Here is a 23,131-nt window from a genome sequence, read left to right as displayed (position 1 = left end):
AGTTTAACTATCATTAAATATGAAATTTGAAACAATCTGAAACAATAGTTATTTTTCACATGGGACTGAGTTCACAATGGATTCAAAACAGACAGGCTAGAAAACAAAAAAATTGATTTTGTGATTAAAAAAATGTCTTTCGCAAGCAATAGTAGCTTTTTATTTAACAAAATTGTCATTATTTTTAGTGACTTTAGAAGACTATAGTCTTTTATTCTATTTAGTGTTTGTTTTAGTGTTTGCTTTGGTGTTTGTGGCGCTAATACATAATTGTGTTTTCACGAGAAGAAATGAATTCCCGCCAGAAATCCATTCGGAAACTACTACAACAAAAAGTGAACCCGGAGGACTTTAAGACCAGGGAAGAGTTGCAGGACAGCATTCCAGCGGCTTTCGCAAATGATCTCTCTTTATTTGTGGAAATAGGTTTCTCCACACCTCCCTGTCTGCCTCACATGTCGAGAAAAAAACTAATATAGAAACACACGGCAGCTGAATCCATCTCAAACAGAAGTTCAGAAATCACCTGTGGTAGACTAGGACTGGTATCGAATGTCCAGGTAGGGACTCGGACACTCTCTTCTGTCTTATTGGATTTACAATATTCTCTTCCTCTTTGGAATGAGTTTCTGGAGAAGCAGAAAGAAGAATGACGACAACAAGTAAGTTTGCATATTTAACTTTTTTTTTTGTGCTCGGTTGAGAGAAATGCCGTGCGACAGATACAGGAAGATAATCTGCATAAACTAGCGACAGATTTAACAGTTTAATCAGTGATGTTCATTCAAATATGAAAATATATAGACATCAACGTATCTATGGCATTTCTAATGTACACTAATTCTAATGTTTACTAATAACCTGCATGTTAATGAAAGTAACTATGAAGTGGTAACCAATAGTTGTATTTACAGGTGAAAATCACATTATAGATCACATAAAATAAGTGCTATATAACGTTAGCCCCCTAATTAATTAATTAATTAAACAAACTTTTCTTTAAAATCTTTCTATGTAGTGATTGGATTTGCTTTTCTTCTAGTGAATTAGCACAGCATGGCTATAGCATGAAACGTTCATTGATAGGCAGTTTCTTCTGTATTACAGGCTTATTCCTTAAAACAGGGATTTTGTTTTTTAACTGTTTAGATAAATTTTTTTAACCTCAAACCACACTGTGAATGAAGGAAACTCAGTATTAAAACTTTAACACCTTGAGGCAGCTTTAATTAAGAACAATAACTAAGACTAGGCTACTACATTATATAATGCTTAACAGATCTTTTTTATTTTATTTTTATTTTTATTTGGCTGAATATAGTGTAATGAAATAAGATACAGTTTTGTATAGCCTTATTCATGGCCCCTTGTTGAAAACCCTGGTTCTAAAAGATATGGAGTTCTATTCTAAAATCTATTTTCCATGATTCTCATCAAGAAATATAATGTCACTACAGGAAAAACAGGCATAGAACATTAACCATTTTCTAATTAATATTTAAAAACTATTAGTAGTATGTTGCAAAGTAATGTGAACTACAACAACATGATAAGGGACAGACTCAGGTTAATCAAAAGGCCTAATGTCAACAATAATGTAGCAGTTGACGTCATAACATGGAACAGATTTGGAGCGAGCTGATTGGATGATACCTGTTCTCTCATGGTATAACTCCACCTCTCCCATTTAAATAAATCAATGACATCACATGTGCTGCTTGCTTCTGTCTGTTAATGCTTAACTGTGTTTATTACTTTATGACATGGGGAGTAGAGGTTCCTGTCACACTGAAATTTGTTTTCTTTAAAAAACAAAAATGTTAATTTAATCATTCAAATAATCATTGATTTCTTTTTATGAATTTTCTAAAATAAAACTGTTTGTATACAGCTGTCCAGTGGGAAGTTATTTCAGTCTATTTCCTGTCTAACAGTGTGATATAATTAAATATAATGCTGTTTATATAACATGCACACATTTTTGAAGGTTGTCTTGAAAAAATAACGACTAAGGTACTGGATATCATGTTTAAGGATACTCTTCAAAGCTGATGAAAAATGATCTTGAGGGTTTTTTCGAGATATTGTTTGTGTTCAGTCAGTAATGGCTAATTGAATAAAATATCAGATTGTGTTCATTCATATCCTTTCATCTGATTCTGATTCTGATTCTGATCCTGATCTGCTTTTAGGGATCCATTCAAAACTGAAAAATCGCTGGACAGCCCCACGTCTCCATCCCAGTGAGTGTGTCACACTCAATCAACCCGTGTTTCTACACAAGATCTGTTGTCTTTGACACTAACAACAATTAATTAAGAATTGAAACACATGTACATGCCCACACTCTGTTAACTGATAAAGAATGTCATATGAGAAGTTTGTGGCAGTAACTATAAGATTGCTTCCTCTTTTCTTTTCTTTTTAGGTCACCCATCATAGAGAAAGACGGGCTGGACCCGGTCATCACTGATTATGGGTAGGATTTCACATCCACATTTTTTTTATTTTTTTTTTACTTTACTTTCCACTTTCCTCTGCTGCTATCATGTTTTGTAAAGAAAAGCGATCTAGAAAAAAACTTGGTTGTTCATGCATAAGTGAACATGAATAGCAATACCCAGATTAGCCTTTGTGGTGCGACAGGTGAGATGATATTATCATGTTACTTCCCACAATGCATTGCAATGCTTGTGTATTTAATTATAAGAGAAGCAATAATTGGTACGGAGCATATGAATGTAAATAAATTAGTTTTTAAGCCTTGACTGTAGATCTTATTAACATCTATTCTGTATTACAGATCGTCACATAGTCAAACTATAGAGGTAACATCTCGTTAGAGAGATTTAATGATTGTCCTCATAAAGGGCAGGTTCCTGCCATCCTTCACATGTATTATTCAAAGATTCACTCCAGATGGCTTCTACATCAGCTACACCAAACCCAATATAGAATGAAGCTCTGACACATTTGATATTCAGTCAACAGGAGGCTAATTATCTTTTTCTTAATGAATGATCTCAATGTAAGGACCCAGTCATGCAAGTTACAGTACAGTAACCATTACTCTGATCAGCAGCTGATGATGCATACCGCACCAGCATTACTACTACAGATAAATATGTAGATAAGCTAGTTTATGATAAAAAAAAAAAAATAAATGTGCAAAAACATCTAAAGCTACCTGAGAACTATGCGCAGGTGTACCTAGGACAAAAGCTGTTTTAAACTCAAAGTTGGTCATTTGTGGCTATACGTATTTAAATCTGCTTCCTTTGGTGTCACAGCTCAGGATGTGGTTCCCTCAGCCAATCAGCTTTGTCATGTGGCTCCAGAGTATGCAAAAGAGAAGCATTTCTTCTTCCATTCTTTCTTTCTATATACCGCTCTATCCCTTTCTCCTCAACATGCCACAGGCTATGTCACTTCCTTGTGCTGATTCTGCAGTCTGCAGCTGTCTTCTGTGTCTCATGATCTCCACTGTTGTGCACTGATTTACAGGCCTGCCATTGTGTTATTGACTGCTGTGGAGTTCAGATTGTCACTTGACTGCAGATGCATGATGTCCACTTTAGGAGCGATTTGCTAGGTGGATTCTTAAAAAATTGGAACCGCCTCCATTGGATCATGGACCAATCAGAGGCCAGGGTTTAGTGTATAGCATGAGGATTATACTGAGAAGAGGAGGAGGCTAAGGTGGCGTGTGTGTGTTAGAAGGCAGGGAAACAGCGAGAAAGAAGCAATGAGAATATTCTCTCTGTGTGATAGTCATCCCAATCTCATTAAGCTCTGCGTTCCTTCCCTCTGTCCTCTGCAGCTTGAGTGAGTTAATGTGTATGCGTGCTGTAGCCAGAGGGAAGCTGCTGCTCTGCTGACAGGAGCCAGTACGAAGGCCTGTTCTTACACACACTGTGAATTACTCTGCGACTCTTCTCTCTCCTTTTATTCCTCCTTCTCTCGCTTTACTTCGCTCCTCGATCTCACTGTACCAGATGAAAATGTCAGGAGAGGCAGAATCTCTGTCAAACGGGTAAGAACGGCACATAGCTGACAGCGTGCTATTGTGTGAATGTTTGTTTTTAGCAGTGATTCGAGACTATTTAAGTGGTTCTAACATGAGAATGCTTTTACAGGCTGCATAACCAGAAAAACAGGGGAGGTTTGGAAATATTAGACAGGTAATTGTTTTGGATGTCCTTGCTTTCAGAGCTGTCATTTGTTAAAGTGTAGAGCACAGCTTTTTGTAGTTGTTGTGGGAGTGTTAGTCTCTTAGCAATGAGCATGTGAATGTATGTGTGTGTGTTTTAGAGTCAGCTTGTTTGTTCCAATCATTCCGGTGATGATCATCAGTAGTCAATTAACCCCCAGGCGGCATCAGCTTTTGAGAATCGCTTAGTGCAAGCACAATTAGTTTTTCAAGCGCAATACAGATGGTACACGGTGAGCAAAGGTTAGTTTTAACTCTGTCGTCGCTTCTGAACAAATCACAGACCACTTCCTTTTGCTAAGCAGGCTCGATGTAGCATGCGCAGTTCTTTATTCATTCAAATCATCCTGCTCCGATATCACATATCAGCATCAGGGAGGAAATTCACTCTGTGTTCCTCCTTGCGAGGGTGAGAAATGCAAAAAGCTGATTGTTACTGACTGTAATTTAGTTTTACTTTTGGAAATATGAGGGTTGATTTGACTTTTTTTGGCCCAGTCAAAATCCAAAAAGCTAATTGTTTGAGACTTTAATTTAGTTTTACTTCAGAAAATATATCAAGGTTGATTTTGGTCCAGGAAAAATGCAAAAAGTCGATTGTTACAGCTTTAATTTAGTTTTACTTCAGGAAATATCAGGGATGATTTGACTTTTTTTTTTGGTCCAGTAAAAATGTAAAAAGCTGATTGTTACAGACTTTAATTTAGTTTTAGTAGGTTAGTTTTTAGTTTTAGTTTTAGTAAAAAAAAAAAAAAGTCCAGTAAAAATGTAAAAAGCTGATTGTTACAGACTTTAATTTAGTTTTAGTAAATTAGTTTTTAGTATGAGCTTTAGTAAAAAAAAAGTCCAGTAAAAATGCAAAAAGCTGATTGTCACAGACTTTAATTTTGTTTTAGTAAATTAGTTTTTAGTTTTAGCTTTAGTAAAAAAAGGGCCAGTAAAAATGCAAAAAGCTGATTGTTACAGACTTTAATTTTGATTTATTTCAGGAAATATCAGGGTTGATTTGACTCTTTTGGCCCAGTAAAATTCATTCTGTAAAACCCTCTTTACATCCGTTTTGGGCATCGCACAGCACCCACATTTTTTATATTTTATGTTTATATATATATATGATCTATATATTACATTTATATATATATATATATATATATACATGAAATCAATTATTTTTAGAAGTGAATTTAGGCATCACATCTTTATCATGTAGAGCATGAAAATTTTTATTTTAGTCTTTTTTCTGAAGATTACATTTAAGAGTGCTTTTAGACCATTTTATGTGAATATTAAATTACAGATAGGATCATGCAAATGTTAAAAAATAGGGGAAAAGAGCATGCACAGATAAATATCCAATGTAGAATTCTTATCTCTAGCAGTGGTGCTGATGTATAATGTAGATCCCTGTTTAAAAAGTGAATTAGTACTGTGGCTTTTAAGTTACATTAAACCACAAGATGACCTTGTTTAATGTATACCACCTGATTTAAAACGCACAGATTATTTCATGCTGTGGCAGTGTGGATGTTTGACATTGTTTGAGCAGGAAGCCATGCTCCATTAGCAGAAGGAGTCAACAGCACTGAAGTCATCTGCCAGGCGTTAGAGGCCCGACAGCCAAACCCATCTCTCCTTCTATAGGTCTGACAGTTGCTCGTGCCATCAGTCGCACTGCTATTGGGCGTGCGGATCGCATAAAGAGCGTCTCTGTGTGGGCTGCCGTTTGGAATGCAAAGATTTTTTTTATGTACTTTAAATTTCCAGTTCATTTGTCCACTTACGAAAATGCGCTGTGAATGGTTGTTTTCAGCAGAATGTTTCAGGGTGGAAGAACTATAAGAGGTTGTTGGATTCCATTAGATTAGGATGCGTGCTGTAATCTTAGCAGGCCGAGGTCAGGACCATTACAAATTTCAACTCAATTTAGAAATTAATTTTGAATGGTGCTATAATTTGAAGAATGTGTCCCTTGTCCAGATATACAATGAGCTTTGATCTTGATCATTTCTGTGACATTTGCTTTCTTGTCATGTGTCTGAAGGAACGGTGGAACTGATCTTGTGCGCTCATAAACGATGGTTGTGTTTCTTAGAAATGCTGATTGCTGAGGAATATACGTTTTGCATTATGTATCATGTAAATAACATGTACATCATTTCAACATTGTAAATATTTGACAAGTAGATCTTTTATGCAGGGCTTTTTTAAGCATGAAATTGATTTATAGTGTTTACTCTTTGTATTATATTTTTCACTGTCTCAGGATAGTTGATAGAAGGGTTTGGGACTGTGTATGTTATTTTAGTGCCATCACAGTGTAGTAAGTATTTTACAGCTCAGGTAATTTCCATTGAAGAAATGTGCTAGTCGTACTCAGCTATGATTCTGTGATTTGACTAGTCATGTGATTTCGACATGGCACATGAGGCACCCTGTTCTGTGTAAAAAAAAAACTTGTCTCATGTGAGTCTACATCATTTGAAAATATTTTTTTTAAATCATATTCATTACAACATATGTAAAACCATATTTAATGAGGCGTAAATCACTTTTTTTGAAGGGGCATAAATGTTCATTGCATCACCATTGCTGCTGCAGTGTTATAATAATAATTGACGTGCGAATGCCAGGAATCTGATTCATTGCGTAGCTATGTAATTTATTAATCTTCCATGAAGAGAAGGATAAAAAAACCCTGCTGCTTTAATTGTTAAATTGCAAAACTCCAGAGTTGTTTAATGAGCTGTGTGGTATTGTCCTGTTGCTCTCAGCCCTCTTGTCTATCAGTGTATCTGCAAACCCACAACTGCAGTTAATTAGCACATGCAATGATTACAATTTATAAATCAATGTTTATATAGATTTATGCGCTTATGTGAGCGTAATAGTTTGTAATATACACTGAAAAAAAAGAAAAAAATTCATTCCTGCCAAATCTTATTGGACTATAAATTTAATTACTAATGGAGAAAAGCAATTCAAAATAAATGAAATGGATGCAAAGATGCTTTTAAACATAATGAAGACATTTTTACAGTGCATTGTTTTCATCAAGAATGTATGAAGCCCCTTAATGACCAAATGATAGTTAAAATCAAATGTGAAATCAATTTTTACTCCTTATTAAACTACTGTTTGAGTATTTAGTCTGAAATGATCATGTTGATTGTTGTTACTGTACATTATTTATGGGTAAAATTAGTTGGCAGGTCTGAGGTGCAGTAATGTCCAGTTAAGAGACATGTAGCCTTCCTGCAATATGTAGACACACACTAGCTAATAGCTATGTTTCCTTCCAAAGTTGTGAATTTAACGTATGTGCAAAATGGGAATCTTTCTATTCCTTGTGTTCAAGAGAACAAAAATGTCACTTCCTGGGAAATTGGCATAAAATATCTAATAAAACTGGAAGTAGCTGCAATAAAGGAAGCCACTGTGGCTAATTTGTTTTGAATATCATAAACGACTTGCGTCTCAGAGCGTGCAGACGAAATGCAATAAACGCTGTCATGTCATCTTGAGTTTGGAGGCGGATGCCTGGTGTTTGGGAACGCAATCCTGTGAGACAGTTCTGTTTGGCCATTATAGCCATCCATGATGATGACTGACTTTGGATCAGGCACTTCAGAATGACCAAACCAACATTTGAGATGCGGTGCAATGAAATTTGTCCACTGGTTAGTCTAGTTATCCAATCACATCCTCTGTTGAGGCAAAGTCACATGAGGTTTTTTGTTGCGCATTGAGGGATTTATTCAATTTCTTACCAGAATTGTATCCACTTCAATTGAGCGCATATACGATTTTTGTATGTGCATTATCATAAATTATGCACATCTTGGTATTTCCATCCAGCATTTTTTTATGTGATATCCCAAAATTCACAACAACAACAACAACAACAAAATAGGTGGATGGAAACATAGCTACTGTTTAAGCACTATGTATTTTTTTGATGAGTGCACTTTCTCTACACACTCCTCTTCTCATTATTCTCACGTTCCCAGTGTTTTCTCAGTTAACACTACACACACTCACTCACCTGTGCCTCCGTGCGTATGAAGGTGACATCCGCCTCACTGCACTTGTGTCTAAATTGAGAGGCTCTGGGGGGATTCTCTGCAGCAGAGGGCTGTGACTTCACACACACACGAAACAGGCTTTATGGGGGCAGTGTGAGATTTTCTGCAGATGCTCAGAAAGACCTGCTGCGTGAGCCTGAGGTTCCTGTCCAAGATGACACCTGATCACTACTTCCTTGAGCCGATTCACAAGCTGTTGTGTTGCCTCAGAGCACAATGGCCCTGTCCCAAATGGCATCCTTTGTGTGTACTCAGTCCTATCCAGGAACATTTTATTTTTAGGAAATGCTAACTATAACTTAAAAATCTAAATGTATTTATTGTTTGTTTGTTTTTACTTTAATTGCATTCAGACTTAGGCTTTGGAAAAGTAGCATTTGTTTATAAGCATTTTCTTTCTTTTCCTTTCTGTATCTGTTTTAGGTCGGAGAGATCTGACCTGTCAGTGGCTCTTCAAGACTGCATGGAGGCACTGGATCTGTTCCTGCGAAATGAATTTGATGAGGCTCTGACCAGACTTAGAAGCAGGTAAAATTAAAATGATCTGTAATGATTATGTAGGTGGGAGAGGCTCTGGGTTTGGATCATTCATCTGACTTTAGCAAAACACTTTTTGTGTGTATGGGTGTGCGGCTTAGAAACCTTGGATTGTACGGTTTCATAATCCGTTTGAATCACTGTTCAAAATCCATTTAGAATCTTAACCCGTTTTGTATTTGGTTTCATGCATTGAGTACATCTATTAATTTATGCTGAGTTGTTCCTGTACATCGCTTTGTGAGATGAGTCTTTATCCAGTCAATCATTGGGTATTTCTCAGGTTAATCTCACATAACCCAAAACCAACTGAATCAGTTCAGCTCTCTTGAGATTCACCTCAAGCTCTTTTCTTCTCCTCACTCCACACCCTGTTTTCATGAGTATGCTGTGTCTTAGAGCATCTCGCATTTCTGCCCTCTTCACTACTCGCAGATGTGGATGGGTGTGGGCTTTTGTGCATTATAAACTACATAATTATTTGGTCCATTTTGTAATCATTGGCATCTTTCCATCTTTGTCCCCTGGGTCCCTCCACTTTTGTTGGGGTTGCATTCAGGGTAAAAAAAAAACAACCTTTAAGCCACACCTGTGTGTGTGTGTGTGTGTGTGTGTGTGTGTGTGTGTGTGTGTGTGTGTGTGTGTGTGTGTGTGTGTGTGTGTGTGTGTGTGTGTGTGTGTGTGTGTGTGTGTGTGTGTGTGTGTGTGTGTGTGTGTGTGTGTGTGTGTGTGTGTGTGTGTGTGTGTGTGTGTGTGTGTGTGTGTGTGCTCATGATTATTGTATTAAAATAATTGAGGGTTGGAATATCATTCTTAAAATTTACTTTAAACCATGTATAATATTGCAGTTCCTAATAGAGTTAGCCAACACTGCCAAGCAACTTTGTGTTTACTCTCACAAGTGCTAATTTTGGACTCTGCTGGTAAATAGTTCTGTTTTACATTTTCAGGTCAGGTCATCTGTCAGGTATTAGTTTGGCACATTCATGTGTACAATTCAAACTTACATTATATAACTATGGGAAAAGTTGGGACATTTATCCTCAAACATTGGAAATCTTTTCTTTGTACTTTACCAGTCAGTTAAATAAAGTTGAAAGAGAATGAATAAATCACATATTATTGATTTTATTGTATTTTATTGCAACTTTTCTGGATTTGGGGTTGTACATAAACGCTGATCAGCAAGGTATTGATTTGAACAATCAGAGGATCTCACTAAACCTTCTGCTGCTCACTGTTTGAACTTGCAAATAGTGAAGTCACAGTTTGAGATTAACTTAATAGGTTTGTTTTAGTCACGTCCCACCCCATTCCAGCCAGCAGGGCAGGGCCTCTACATGCACAGAGATAATGAAAGGTACGTGTAAGAGGGAAAGTAAGTAATAAACGGAGCCAGAAAGAGAGACGAAGAAATGTTTGACTCAAAAGCAAAACTATCAGAGTCCATGTCTGTACAGGTTCAAAGTTGGAAAACAACTCTTGCTGAGAGTGTTAGAGATGATCTTTCTGGCTACATTCACACAGTGGACTGTTCCTTTAACAGGAGTTTAATCTAGCTCTCCAACCACCATAAAATGAATATGAACAGAACTCCAATTCATTCTCCAGTCTGACTTGATGCAGTGTTTTGACATTGACAGGATAATAAGGATTACACACTGGTCAGGAGTTTAGGCCAGTGTTTGTGATTCTGTAGGAAAACAGCAACTGTAGACACAACAAAAGCTCAAACTCTGTTTCAAATCCTGATATTCATTTGAAGTGTTTGGATTTATTTGGTCTTGAAGCTTTTGCAGTATAATCTCAGTTTTGTCTAATCCTGTTCCATGACACAAAGTTTGCCATATAAAAAGTTGGATAGGTATTCTTTAAGTATTCATTATGTGTATTGCCCTCATGGTATATTGTTATCTATATGTCATTAAATGATCAGAAAGCTTCCCCCAAATATTACAATATTGGCATAGAAATGTATTGTTTGGTTAAAAAATTTAGAATATGCTTCAATCCTGTTCTTGTCACATCAACATTATTCTAATTCCACCTCTGCAAAGAAAAGAGTGGTAAACCTGTTTATCCAGACGTCACTCTACTCAGGAATGTTGGACCAGTAGTGTCACATTCTATCCTGTTCCTGAAAGAACTGAAAATGCACTGTAGAAAAAAAGTCACTACATTAAGTTTAACTGTTGCCTAGAATTTAGATGTATCAAAAGTTGCAACATGCATAAAAATGATTCATTAAAGCGCTATTTTGACCTTTTTGAATTAAATTTGTCACATGTTAAATAAACTGAATACTGCATCCATATTTTTGTTTTGACAGCTTGTATTTCTCTGGTTGTTTTTCATATTGTCATTAGTATTAGTATCATGTTGTTAAGAATTGTCAGGATACACAAACACCTTCCCCCATTTCCATGTCTCATTCCTGTAATTGATGATGATATTGAGTGTTTTAGAGGTGAATTTTCTTTTACCGTCACCTAGTCAAACCTCCCTTTCCATTGTTCTATATATAGATCTAATGCAGCTTCTTCCTTTGTGTTCTTTGAAAGGAATAAAGAAAGCATGTACCACGCGCTTACATATGCCACTATACTGGAAATGCAGGCCATGATGACCTTCGAACCGGAGGACATCTTGACTGCAGGAAACACAATGAAAGAGGCACAGGCTGTGTGTCAACGGTGTGTTACCCTATTTTATCTGTCTGTCTGTCTGTCTGTCTGTCTGTCTGTCTGTCATGTATGAATAAAAATGTTGCTATAGTCATAACATAGAGTTATCAGGGTGGTGTCTACATTGGGCTTGTATTTCTATTTCAGGACCCAGACACTGCCATTAGCATCTATACACTATTTTCAGGTTCCTCTCGGTTATGTCACATTTGTGTAGGTGACGTAATCCTAGAATGCTGCAGGTCTAGGGCTATTACCATATCCCAGATGGCAGAGGAATTTCAGAGATCTACGTCACACTGTGTTAGAGGGGTGTGACAATCTGGTGTATGCTTGTGTTTTCAGGCGACTCATACACCCTCTGTGACTCTGCCACGTCACACAGGCTCGTAGCACTGATCAGCTGATCCCACACAAACTCATAGCTGCTCTTCAACTTTTCGCACATCATTTACACTGTCTGGTCCAAGTAATAGCCGCCACGTATGCAGGATATAGTAAACCAGTTCTGTCACAATACATGCTATACATACCTCACTACATTGATCTTAATTGGTCTAACAATATAGATCAGGTATTCAAAATACTATTGCTACCTAAAACCTAAAGTCGGTGTCATTCATTCAAACTCCTTAATTTAAATACACTTGTAAATATACCTGAAGGGAAAGATAGAAGGGAATTGGGATCAGGTCACAACACAGACCTTTATTTCCCGCATTAGCACCACAGACCAACATGTTTGAGGCTCATGCGCTAATTCCTAGGCCACAGCTCTAACACATGATTAGACCCATTTTATCACCTCCTTCACATTTGACTAGATCTGATTACAAGTTTAGGAGCCATATAACAGGTTTCTATGCTATTGTTCCACAAACTCTGATCTGTGTTCATTTATACACTGCTTAAAATCAGCAGTTTAAAGAGCATATATAAACCAGTGTTTCTGCCGTTCCTTTCAAGATGAAAGTACATCTTTAGGTGCAGGAATCAGATTTATTGCCAAGTATTCTTACACACGTAATGAATTTGTTTTGGTGAAGCTTACAGTACGCAGAGGGGAAATAGAATAAAAAACTAGACAGATGATAAAATAAGTGAATAAAAAAAGATACATATACCGTCTAAAGTTTGGAACAATTAAGATTTTTCTAATGTTTTTAAAAATAAGTCTCTTATGTTCACCAAGGATGCATTTTATAAAAAATAAAAAAATAGATGAATAACATATGTGCTCAATAGACAAGATGGAGTAAATATGTATGTACAAAATCTATATGCAGAAGCAATTATGCAAATGAATGTTAAAACGTTTTTTTTGCATTGTGGGGAGAACTTGTGTGGGTATCTTGACTGTTCATGATGTAAATGTCCTCAGGGAAGAAACTTTTTGTAGTGCCTGACCATTCTGATGCTCAGAGGCTAAACTGTTAACATCATGTAGTTTAATTACATTGCGGTGGCTGTCACGTGAGTGATAAAGAGTGACTTCTGTATTCCATAAACGCACAGACCTAATGTTCCCGCTTTTAAATGTGGTTGTCACTCACAAAACTTTGTAGGGTGTACGTGGCCGGTATCTTTTTGTTTTTTGTGTAAATTTAATAGAAGCCAAACTGACACAGAATAATTCATGTTTGTCCCTCAGCGGGGAGTTGATTTACTCAGACAGAAAACAGACAGACATTGTGTCCGCCTTAGATCCAATCCAACTGCTCTGTTTATATGGCCTGAGGGATACTATGAATCAAGCCGTGCTTTGACTATTGGGTCGAGTGCCAGTTTGTCTGCTGTAGTGGGTCCAGCTTTCACACACTAGGACTTTAACAGAGAACGCAAGGCTGACCTCATCCGACTATGCCAACAGGAACCACTACTGATGGATCATTGTGTTGTGTTAGAACAAGACTGACAAGGATGTGTTTGTCATTACAGATACCGTAAGAAATCTTCCTTCAACAGCAAAAACTTCACAGAAGGTGGGTGCCTGCATAAATATATCACTAAATTCACTAAATGATTAATTGGCAATAAGGATGCATCAGTATTATGCATAATATTTTAGGATCTTTTAGAGATGTTTACTTTACTTTGCCACTATAATACTCTTTATGCAATCACTTCCTCAAACCATGGAGACCAAATCATGTGGCTGTTTTTTGAAAAGGCCATGTGTCATTCATACTCCCACCACCAGATAGTCTGAAAGTGTAATTTCGTTTGTGTCCTTCCCAGAGGAGCTCCATGCGGAAGTTTGCTATGCCGAATGCCTCCTCCAGAGGGCAGCGCTCACTTTCCTTCAGGTCTGTCCCAGGGGTTGATTCCCTGTTGTTAGTTATTTTGTGAGTGAAACATAATATTGTGCATAAAGTTGCTTATCTAAGATTTACTGCTGCTTTCAGGATGAAAATATGATCAGCTTCATAAAGGGAGGAATGAAAGTGAGGAACAGCTATCAAATATACAAGTAAGACCTGCTGCAGTGTTGTTGTAGTTCATTTGGTAATTGAAATGAAGAAATAAAATAAAATACAAGTGTTTAATAATAAAGTTTAAATACTGAAATTACTGCAAATAAAGATAAATATAAAAACTAATGCTAATAAAAATGACAAAAGCGTGATAAATAAATAAAAACATACAATACAAAATAACTAAGAAATTTAATTAAAAATGAAAATATAAAAATGAAAGCACATTCAAAATACTATAATGTTATATAAATAATATTAAAATAACATTGACCTGTGAAATAACACTTATTCCTCTTTCCCTCTCATTTAATGTGTATGAGCTTTTATTGCAGCTGAATTATTGAACTAAAATATAAAATATTATTTTAATAACTCATATTATTATTATTATTATTGATCATTTATTTTCATTCTTTTTTATTACAAATTTTTATGTATTATTGTTATATTAAACTTTTGTTAAATAATACAATAAAAACCATTAATATTAAAATAGAGTTTTCATGTAAGTATATCTGTATGTCTGTTTATATGTGTTTGTGTTTCATTGCAAGGGAGCTCCATACAGTCCTGAAGTCCCCAGGCTATGTTCACGGTGACAATCATGGTCATTTTGAGGGAGGCGTTAAGCTTGGGGTCGGGGCCTTTAACCTGGTGAGTGCGTTATGTCATGTGTTTTCTTGTGTAAAAGGCATCCTATTGTTCCCTCTTAAATCAAACCATGACCGTTTATGAATCCTAGCATTGAGTTTATTGAGGACAAGGCTGTTTTCTCAACCCCTCACCTGTGTTTCTCCCAGATGCTGTCGTTGTTGCCAACACGGACTCTCAGGTTGTTGGAATTTGTGGGCTTCTCTGGTAACAAAGTGAGTATTGTGTAGTACTAAGCTTAGTTTGGCTCTGCTCACGTTTGGCGTGTACAAATGAAATTTAATCTGAGCTTGGTGATTTTTTTTCTTCTTTCTGACTGTCTTAGCAATAAAGGGTGTCAAGGTGTTTTTATACACTATAACCTGCCATTGTTACCTTAAAGAGCTTTTTCTACCTGATTTAACCCATAAAGTTTAATCACTAGTTTTGTTGGTATAAATTAATGTATTTAGGTTGATTCTGCGATATTAAATAATATTTTTGACTTCCATAAAACCAGTTAATTTAAAGGTTACCATTTTGTACTTGTTTAAATGTAGTGAAGCACGGAAGTGTTGTCTGTCTTAAGCATGTTTGTTTATTTTACAATCCACACTGCGTGTGTGTGTGTGTGTGTGTGTGTGTGTTATAGGAGTTTGGTCTTCAGCAGCTCCTGGAGGGCTCCGCTGAGCACACGTTTAGGTCTTTCCTGTGTAACATGTTGTTGCTTTGCTACCACACCTTCATGAGCTTCATTCTGGGTAAGACAAAATTGCTTCTGAATCACATGTTCAAATCATATGTAGCATTTCAAAAGTAAGTAACCGTTTTATTCTGTGTCACCTTGTGTGTGTGTGTGTGTCCTTTAGGCACTGGAGAGGGAGATGTGGTTGATGCAGAAAAACTGCTGCAGCCTTATCTTTTAAAGTATCCGAAGGTACTTACTTGACCACCTTTTTTTATTTTTTTTAAAAACAACAGATTTTCCAGTGAAAAAGCCAAACACACTAAACAGAACAAAAACATGAACAGCTTTTGCAACCAGACTGCAGCTGCAACCAGAACAACACTGCAGCTGAAAAATGTTCATGTCACTAAAGATAATAAAAACTATTTAATCATGTTATATGATGAGCATCTACACAGCCGCTGTTATGAAATAGTAGAGTATGAACTTCTATGCTTTCGTTAGGGATCCATTTTCCTGTTCTTCGCTGGTCGAATTGAGGAAATTAAAGGAAATCTGGATGCTGTAAGTGATTGTTACTCTTATCAATTTATATTTTATTTCTCTTGCCTATTTGCATGTGTTCATATGTTCTTGTCCTGCAGGCTATTAAGCGTTTCGAGGAGTGCTGTGAAGCTCAGCAGAACTGGAAGCAGTTCCATCACATGTGTTATTGGGAACTGATGTGGTGTTTCACTTATAAGAGGCACTGGAAGATGGCCTACTTCTACGCAGACCTGCTCAGCAAAGAGAACACCTGGTCTAAGGTGAAACCCTAAAATATACAGTTGACTGGTGCACTGAACAGATACTTGACTCTGAAGAGTTTGCTTAATCTGTTTGACATTCAAAATTGAATGGATAATCTCTTTTTAATTATAATAAATTTGAATTATAAAACATGTAGAATTTAAATGCATAAAATATGTATGTATATGTGTGTATATGTATCTCAAACAAATTTTATTTAATAAAATGGAAGATTTTGCTCTGAGTTTAAAAAGCTCTGCTGATATAACATGAATGGAGACTGAGGACAATTAATCTCCAGCCCGGGATGGTTGTGTTTACTGTGCAGTTTGGAACTCATCGCTCTTTTTTTTTTTCTCTTTCACACACACACTTTTTTTCAGGCCACATATGCGTATATGAAAGGTGCTTACCTCAGCATGCTGAGTCGTGAGGAATGCCAGCCGTTCGCGGAGAATGAGGTGGCTTTGTTTAGGTAATGGCAAGGGAATGGTGTGTGTGAGCCTGTACGTATATGTTTGTGTCTGTGCACTTTTGTTCATAAGAGGATGTAATAACATGATTAAATACAAATCTATAAATCAGATAACATGACTATCAGATCAGGAAAAGCTCATTATCTATATACATTCATTCAGTTCAAGCAAGCATTGCAAATTACCTTATTTTTTATCTCATATTTAATTTGAACCTCTCATGTAGCCCATTCACTATAAATTGACATTATATATGTATGAATTTTATTGTAAAATACAAACTGTGATCTATTTTGCATTCTTCAGGCAAGTTCCCAGTCTGAAGCAGAAAATAGCAGGGAAGTCATTGCCCACAGAGAAGTTTGCCATCAGAAAAGCTCGACGCTATAATACAGATAACGCCATTCCTCTTCCTGCACCTCCATTGGTCAGTGTTCAATGTTATATGGATTCTATTGTCTGTATTTATTTGATACTGTCTGCAAGTGTCTTATTTACATAGTTCACACAGGATGTGTTCTTGCATCTTTGACCAGCTATACTTATTAATAGACACGGTACTTCCTTAAAAATCTATTCCAAGACAATGCTACAACAAACATAATGAAATTACCCTTCACAATTGATAATGCTTTACAATGAACTCTGTTAGAGAGCTACATATGGCAATTTTATATAAAACCATCTCCGTGTCACTTTTAAAACATTTGAAATCCCTCAGTTCTTGCCAGTGTTGATTCTCCTTTTGCCAATGCCAATCCCACACTGTATGCGTGTGTCAAAGTAGCCAGAGCAACTTTTCTCTATTTACTTGCACGGGCGAGTGGCGTATGTTTGCAAATTCCCGGGAAAACCATCCCGCTAGGTCTAAAATATAAACATTTATATTAGGCTTACCATAGTGAGTCAAGGTAAGACAAAAACACATTTTGGATTGACTGATGATGCATTGAATTATTATTTAAATTTTGTTAAGTTTAGAACAAACAAATTACATACTTTTCCTTTAAAAAAAAGACAAAACAAGCATGAAAATAAGCTCAAACGACTAAAAATCAAGATATTTCTTCTTATTAGGTTATGTTTATAACAAATAAACATCTTTCTAGGTATGCCAAGCTCTAAAATATTTTATTGGGCAGAAATTGTGAGTGTGGGGGGGGGCCTTCAAATATAGTTGACAATGAGTGGGCATTGAAGTCAAAAAGTTTGAGATCACCATTCAGATGTGTTGAGTTTGAAAATGTACATGCAGCGTTGTACTGCATCTAAAAACATGCTTCCTGTTCCATTGTGTTCAGTTTTGCTATTTTTTAATGCTAGAAGACGTCCTGTGTGGACGGTCCTTTAATTAACAGAGTAAGGAATTAGACCATCCTGACTTGTGTAATACAGTATAAACAAAGGGAAGCACCTGCAGTCTTAGATTCTCACTCATTGTGTGGGTATGTTTACACGACAGGAGATGATGTATATCTGGAATGGCTACACTGTGATTGGGAAGCACAAGGACCTGACTGAGGGCATGCTGAAGACCCTGGACGAGGCTCAGCAGATGCTTGAGCAACATCCAAGTAAAACCACACAGTGCAATACTCCTTATGCTGTTGTCCACTTTTAAAATAATAGTTCACCTACAAATAATGTAATTATTTATTCCCTCATGTCATTCCATATTATATTTTTGAGCAGGGACAGTTATAAATAATTTAGAAATCAATACACAGCTCTTTCCATGCAACCACAATTCATAATGACCATGTGCATCAAAAGTAACAGTGTGTTCCACTGAGGAAGAAAAAAATTCAATACAGACAGAGTCTATGTATTTCCATTAACTTTTTTTCTGACATAAATGTCTCTGTGTGTTTGCCCTCAGGGTCTGAGTTCACCACAGATGACCAGTGTGTGGTTAGTCTGCTTAAGGGGCTCTGTCTCAAACACTTGGGTTACAAGGAGGAAGCTGAACATTACTTCACCCTCGTCCTCTGCAAGTCAGTCTTGCTCTTTTGCTTCACAACAAATCACATTAATATGAATCGAAGCGTTTGTGGTTTCCCTTGTGAAGACTCAAGTAGACATGGCCTATTTTCTGATACTGACTCTGCAGACTTGTAGTAAACATCCAGTAATATCAAGCTGGAAGAGTCTGACTGGTAAAATGACGTGTTCTGTTGAGTTAAAGTGCCTCTATGATGCTATTTTAAACATCCCTAATTTTGTTTCGGAGGTCTCCTACAATAAGTTTACATGCATCCAAGGTAAAAAATTAAATTTTCTTGTATTGAATTTGAAGAGCATCACCTCTTTTCTCACAGTGTCTGAAACCGTTCGATAAAGGATTTAAGTCCTTCAAAACCCCGACTTTCCAAGACCTTCCTCTGCTCTGATTGGTCAGATGGCCCAATCTGTTGTGACTGGTCTACCGCTTATAGCACGTGTCAGAAACCAAACACCCGTTGTCGTATTTGAATTTCAACTCTGGAGGCTTCCTCATCCGTATCAATTCCAGCGTGAGTCCTCATCCTTTGGAAATGCATGCAAAGTGGATTCGCAGCGTAGAAAACCGCGTCTTCTCGATATGTCGACAACACTACATGTTACTATAGTGTTTGAGGGTGGTCCAAAGTACGAAGTAAACGTTGTTCACAGACAGCCAATGAAGAGCATTTGCTGGAATTATGCAAATTTGCCACAAACGTACGTAGATATGTTACGGAAGTGAGACTGGAATTGCTGAAGACTCGTTTCAGCAGTTCAGAATGAATTCTTTCTTTTAGCAGACAATAACTTTATTTGTCGTACACTTTGATCTTTAAAACTTTGCAGACCTTTTACATTCACAAACAGCTATATTACACACTGCATGAAAGTTAATAAGTGAAAAAGCTAAATAGGGGCACTTTAATCTCCAGAGTGTCACAGATAATAGAGAAAAAGATTAAACTTTTGTAAAAATGTCTTGGGTCACTGATCTAATTCAGTCTCTCTACTGATGTTTTTACTTGTACAGTGAGAGTCTGATTAAATATGACCACTACCTGGTGCCCAATGCTCTTCTGGAACATGGTTTGCTGTGTTTGGAGGAGGGAAGAACAGAGGAGGCCATCAAACTTCTGGAGACAGCCAAGTAAGTTCTGCCTATATTATAACTAAAGGCTACCTCTTAAATAACAATGTACACAATGTGTGGATGGATGGAGGTATTTGCCACAGATTTGCCACTTAATAAATGCTAGAATTAGCGGTTTTGTATTATCCTCAAAGTCTGAAAGAATTCATGGCTACCAACTGCTCAACACAAATCATGTTTATACCTTTCGACGTTGCTATTTTAATATTTAATAATAATTTCATTTATTTTATTATTTTTAGTGTTAATAATAATTTCAATAAGTAATTTAATTTAAAATAAAGTAATTAACACTCCTATATAGTGTTAGAAAGTAGAAATTATGCAATAAAATAAAATTATTTACAGATAGTATAATATGGTTCATTTGTACATTGTTGTGAATGTTTCCCTGTGAAATAAAACCCTCAAATTCTCTGGGCAAAATATTTTTAGTTCTTAAAAAAAGGGACCAAGCTAAAAATTGCTAAATATTTAGTGGTCTTTTAATGGTCTTAACCATTTTAATCACAAATCACTGGTCAGGAAATTAGCAAGAATTGCACAAATACTGTAGATAAAGTAACTTTGCACGGAATAGCCTTCCCCAACATGCAGACAGTTTTTTACATGAAGAATCAGTGTTGTTCCACTCAATCTTAATGGCTTTAGTTCAAACAGTTCATGAGTAGTTTATTATTATATTTCTCACCAGATTTTCAAAGACACCACTCTGGAGCATCACCATGCAACTCGTGTTTCATTGCGATTCATCACTCCACACACAAATCCCCATATTCTACCAAAAGTGCATTTGGTTAAATTCTGCTATAATTATAATAATTTCCTGACTAATAATTTGTGGTTAAGATAATTTGGCTGTGGGGGCACAGAAGTCATATATTCCACCATGACACACATTGCCTTATGAGTATTGAACACTATTAACAATGATTTCTTTGCCAGGCAAAATTACAAGAACTATTCCATGGAATCACGGACACACTTCCGGATCCAGGCAGCACTACATAAGGCACGAGGCACAGCTGTGAATGGAGACTGCTCACCCTCCAGCCCTTAACTGTTGAGGTCACCGCAGGGGTCACAGAAAGCCAAGATCAGGCTTGATGTGGGTTGCCAAATGCCAAGAGGAGAACTAAAAGAACACATGACCAATCAGAGTTTATAGTGACAAATCAGCTTCATTTAATGACACACAATTTAAGGACAACAGCTGCATGAATATTTTTTGTGAGGCAGTGCAGTTCAGTCAAGACACAGGAACGACGTCATGCTTTTATGATGTCATATAAATAACATTGTGCTAGTATTTTAAATGTACCATTAATAATAATGATAATATTAATATAATACAATATATACAAGTTATGCCAGTCCAATAGGATTATATTGGTACAGCAAGCTAAGAACATTGTGAACTCAAGTAAGGCCAGCCGTCAATCATTTTTGGCTGCTTTCAGACCTCTTGTTGGTAATTCTCTTCACTATTGGTCACCCTGTGACATCAATAGCCTAGACATGGCTGTGCCTTACGGCTAACCGATTTATTTGGATTTAAAGCACGTGCAGAAATATTAGTTTCCTTTAATCTTTGGAGTTTAAATAGGTTTTAAAATAAACCTATTGTCCAGAGGTAATTTGATGAACTTAAGGTTCGATATCATGCGTTACTCTTTGGATAGAGTACTGTGGCCTTGTCAAATCTCACGGACAGGATTCCTTTTCTAAGCTTAATTTTGATCCTATAGCATTATCATTGTCTTTCTGTGTACATAATTAGTCTGTTTTAGCAATGTGTTTTAAAAAAAGAGAAAACAAGCATCTTCACAACAGCATAAAATGACTGTTAGAATGTAAACTGGAAGTTTTGTGGGTTTAGTTAGCTATTTCTTTTTTTAGTATTTATTCACTATGATGGCGCCTTTCAAAATGTCCCGTTTTAAGTGGGCAGCTGAATGTGTCTTTTAGAAAGGCAGTCTCCTTCATGTGGACTTGGTCCAGATCGTACTTGAGCTCAAACAAACAAGGCTTTTAGATACATGCAAGACAAGCTGGCATGCCAGCTCCAGTCAACGTGAGGGATGCATTAATAACCACTACAGCTATACTCTACGCAGAGAAAGAAAATTTGAGCTGGTTCAGGACAGAGGATTGTACTTTGTTCATGTTTGTACTTTGTTGAATGAATGCTACTTCATGGAGCTTTTCCCCATTGTGTTGAGAACCAACTAAACACAGCTTGCATTGTTTTATATTGATTTAGCCCAGATTAGTTTTAATAGTGTCCATGGATGGATTTTTGCTCTTCTGCAATGTAATCTTTGTAGTGCCTGTTTTATGAGATCCATCCAGTTCTACCAAAGTCAAACTTGCATTAGGCAAAAACAATCATGAGCTTATGTTGCTCAAAAATGTCACAGACTACTTTCAACATGCCATGTTTCAAGTGTGGTAAACATTTAATGATACATCGGTTTTTCATTGCAGTGGCTTTTGTTTCTCCCTAATTGAATTTTTTTATTGATTTAGATTTTACAGACTTTGGGCTATAGAGGTCAGCAAATCCTGTATGTGGTGCATGGCTACTGTGTAAACGCATTCCTGTAAATACTGGACTCTTTTTTTTAATTTAAAATTAAATGATATAAAAGCATTCCCAAAACATCTTTGTTTTCCTCCTTTGAACTATGGAGCTAATATATATTATATACTATATAACCTAAATAATATTAAAATGTTTCATTGTTAAAGGGATAGTTCACTCAAAAATGAAATAACCATTGACTCGTTTACATAAGGTATTTCATGTAAATGAGTAAATTATGTTGAATATGCTGTATAATAAAATTTTTCGCTGGAGCATAAAAGGAGATATGCAGAATTTTAGGGAGTCAGGACTGACAGTCTATATAATCAATATAAGTGTTGGGGGTAACGCATTACAAGTAATGTGAGTTATGTAATCGGATTACTTTTTTTAAATCAAGTAACCAGTAAAGTAACACATTACTTTTACATTTTAAACAAAATATATTTTTTAAATAAGTAACACAAGTTACTTCATTTTCCCATGTATTGACTAACACCTCACCTGTCCCCATGTTGAGAGAAATTGGGAGTGCAGAGGCGTTGTGTGCGCTGTATAAACATGATGGTTATTTTAGTTCTAGACTAAATGGGAGCATGCATACTTATCTTGCTTGCACAAAAACAGATTCAGTATTCCTTAAAATGAGTAAAAACTGTGAATTGCAAACTCAGAATATTACAGAAAACTTCAATAATTAAAGGAACACTCCACTGTTTTTTGAAATAGGGCTTATTCACCTTCTTTCCTACATTTAGATTGGTGGGCAAATGCATTTTTGTCTCAGTGCATGCATTGTTTTAGTTTGACAGGGTCGGCGCTAGCTTAGCTTAGCATA

At 36.4% G+C, this 23,131-nt stretch overlaps 1 protein-coding gene across 2 annotated transcripts; it reads left to right on the top strand.

The window, feature by feature from the left end:
• The first annotated feature begins 38 nt into the window (after positions 1–38).
• Positions 39–22,359, top strand: ttc39a (tetratricopeptide repeat domain 39A). Of its 2 annotated transcripts, XM_082188298.1 has the most exons (20): positions 39–662; positions 2,193–2,243; positions 2,429–2,479; positions 8,716–8,820; positions 11,391–11,522; positions 13,452–13,495; positions 13,752–13,819; positions 13,919–13,983; positions 14,545–14,644; positions 14,791–14,856; positions 15,273–15,381; positions 15,490–15,557; positions 15,813–15,872; positions 15,953–16,114; positions 16,481–16,572; positions 16,880–17,000; positions 18,036–18,147; positions 18,453–18,567; positions 19,587–19,703; positions 20,652–22,359. In XM_082188298.1, the coding sequence occupies exons 1-20, from the start codon at positions 622–624 to the stop codon at positions 20,764–20,766; spliced, it is 1,794 nt and encodes a 597-aa protein (XP_082044424.1). In that variant the 5' UTR covers positions 39–621; the 3' UTR covers positions 20,767–22,359. The 2 variants fall into 2 exon arrangements, with proteins under 2 accessions (XP_082044424.1, XP_082044425.1); XM_082188299.1 differs by lacking the exons at positions 39–662; positions 2,193–2,243; positions 2,429–2,479 and adding an exon at positions 2,511–4,033.
• Positions 22,360–23,131: the final 772 nt, after the last annotated feature.

The sequence above is a fragment of the Leuciscus leuciscus genome (assembly GCF_965113295.1).
Source record: "Leuciscus leuciscus genome assembly, chromosome: 13".
NCBI classification, from domain to species: Eukaryota; Metazoa; Chordata; class Actinopteri; order Cypriniformes; family Leuciscidae; genus Leuciscus; species Leuciscus leuciscus.
The sequence above is the reverse complement of the archived record's forward strand: the minus strand, read 5'-3'. Positions and strand labels throughout refer to the sequence as shown.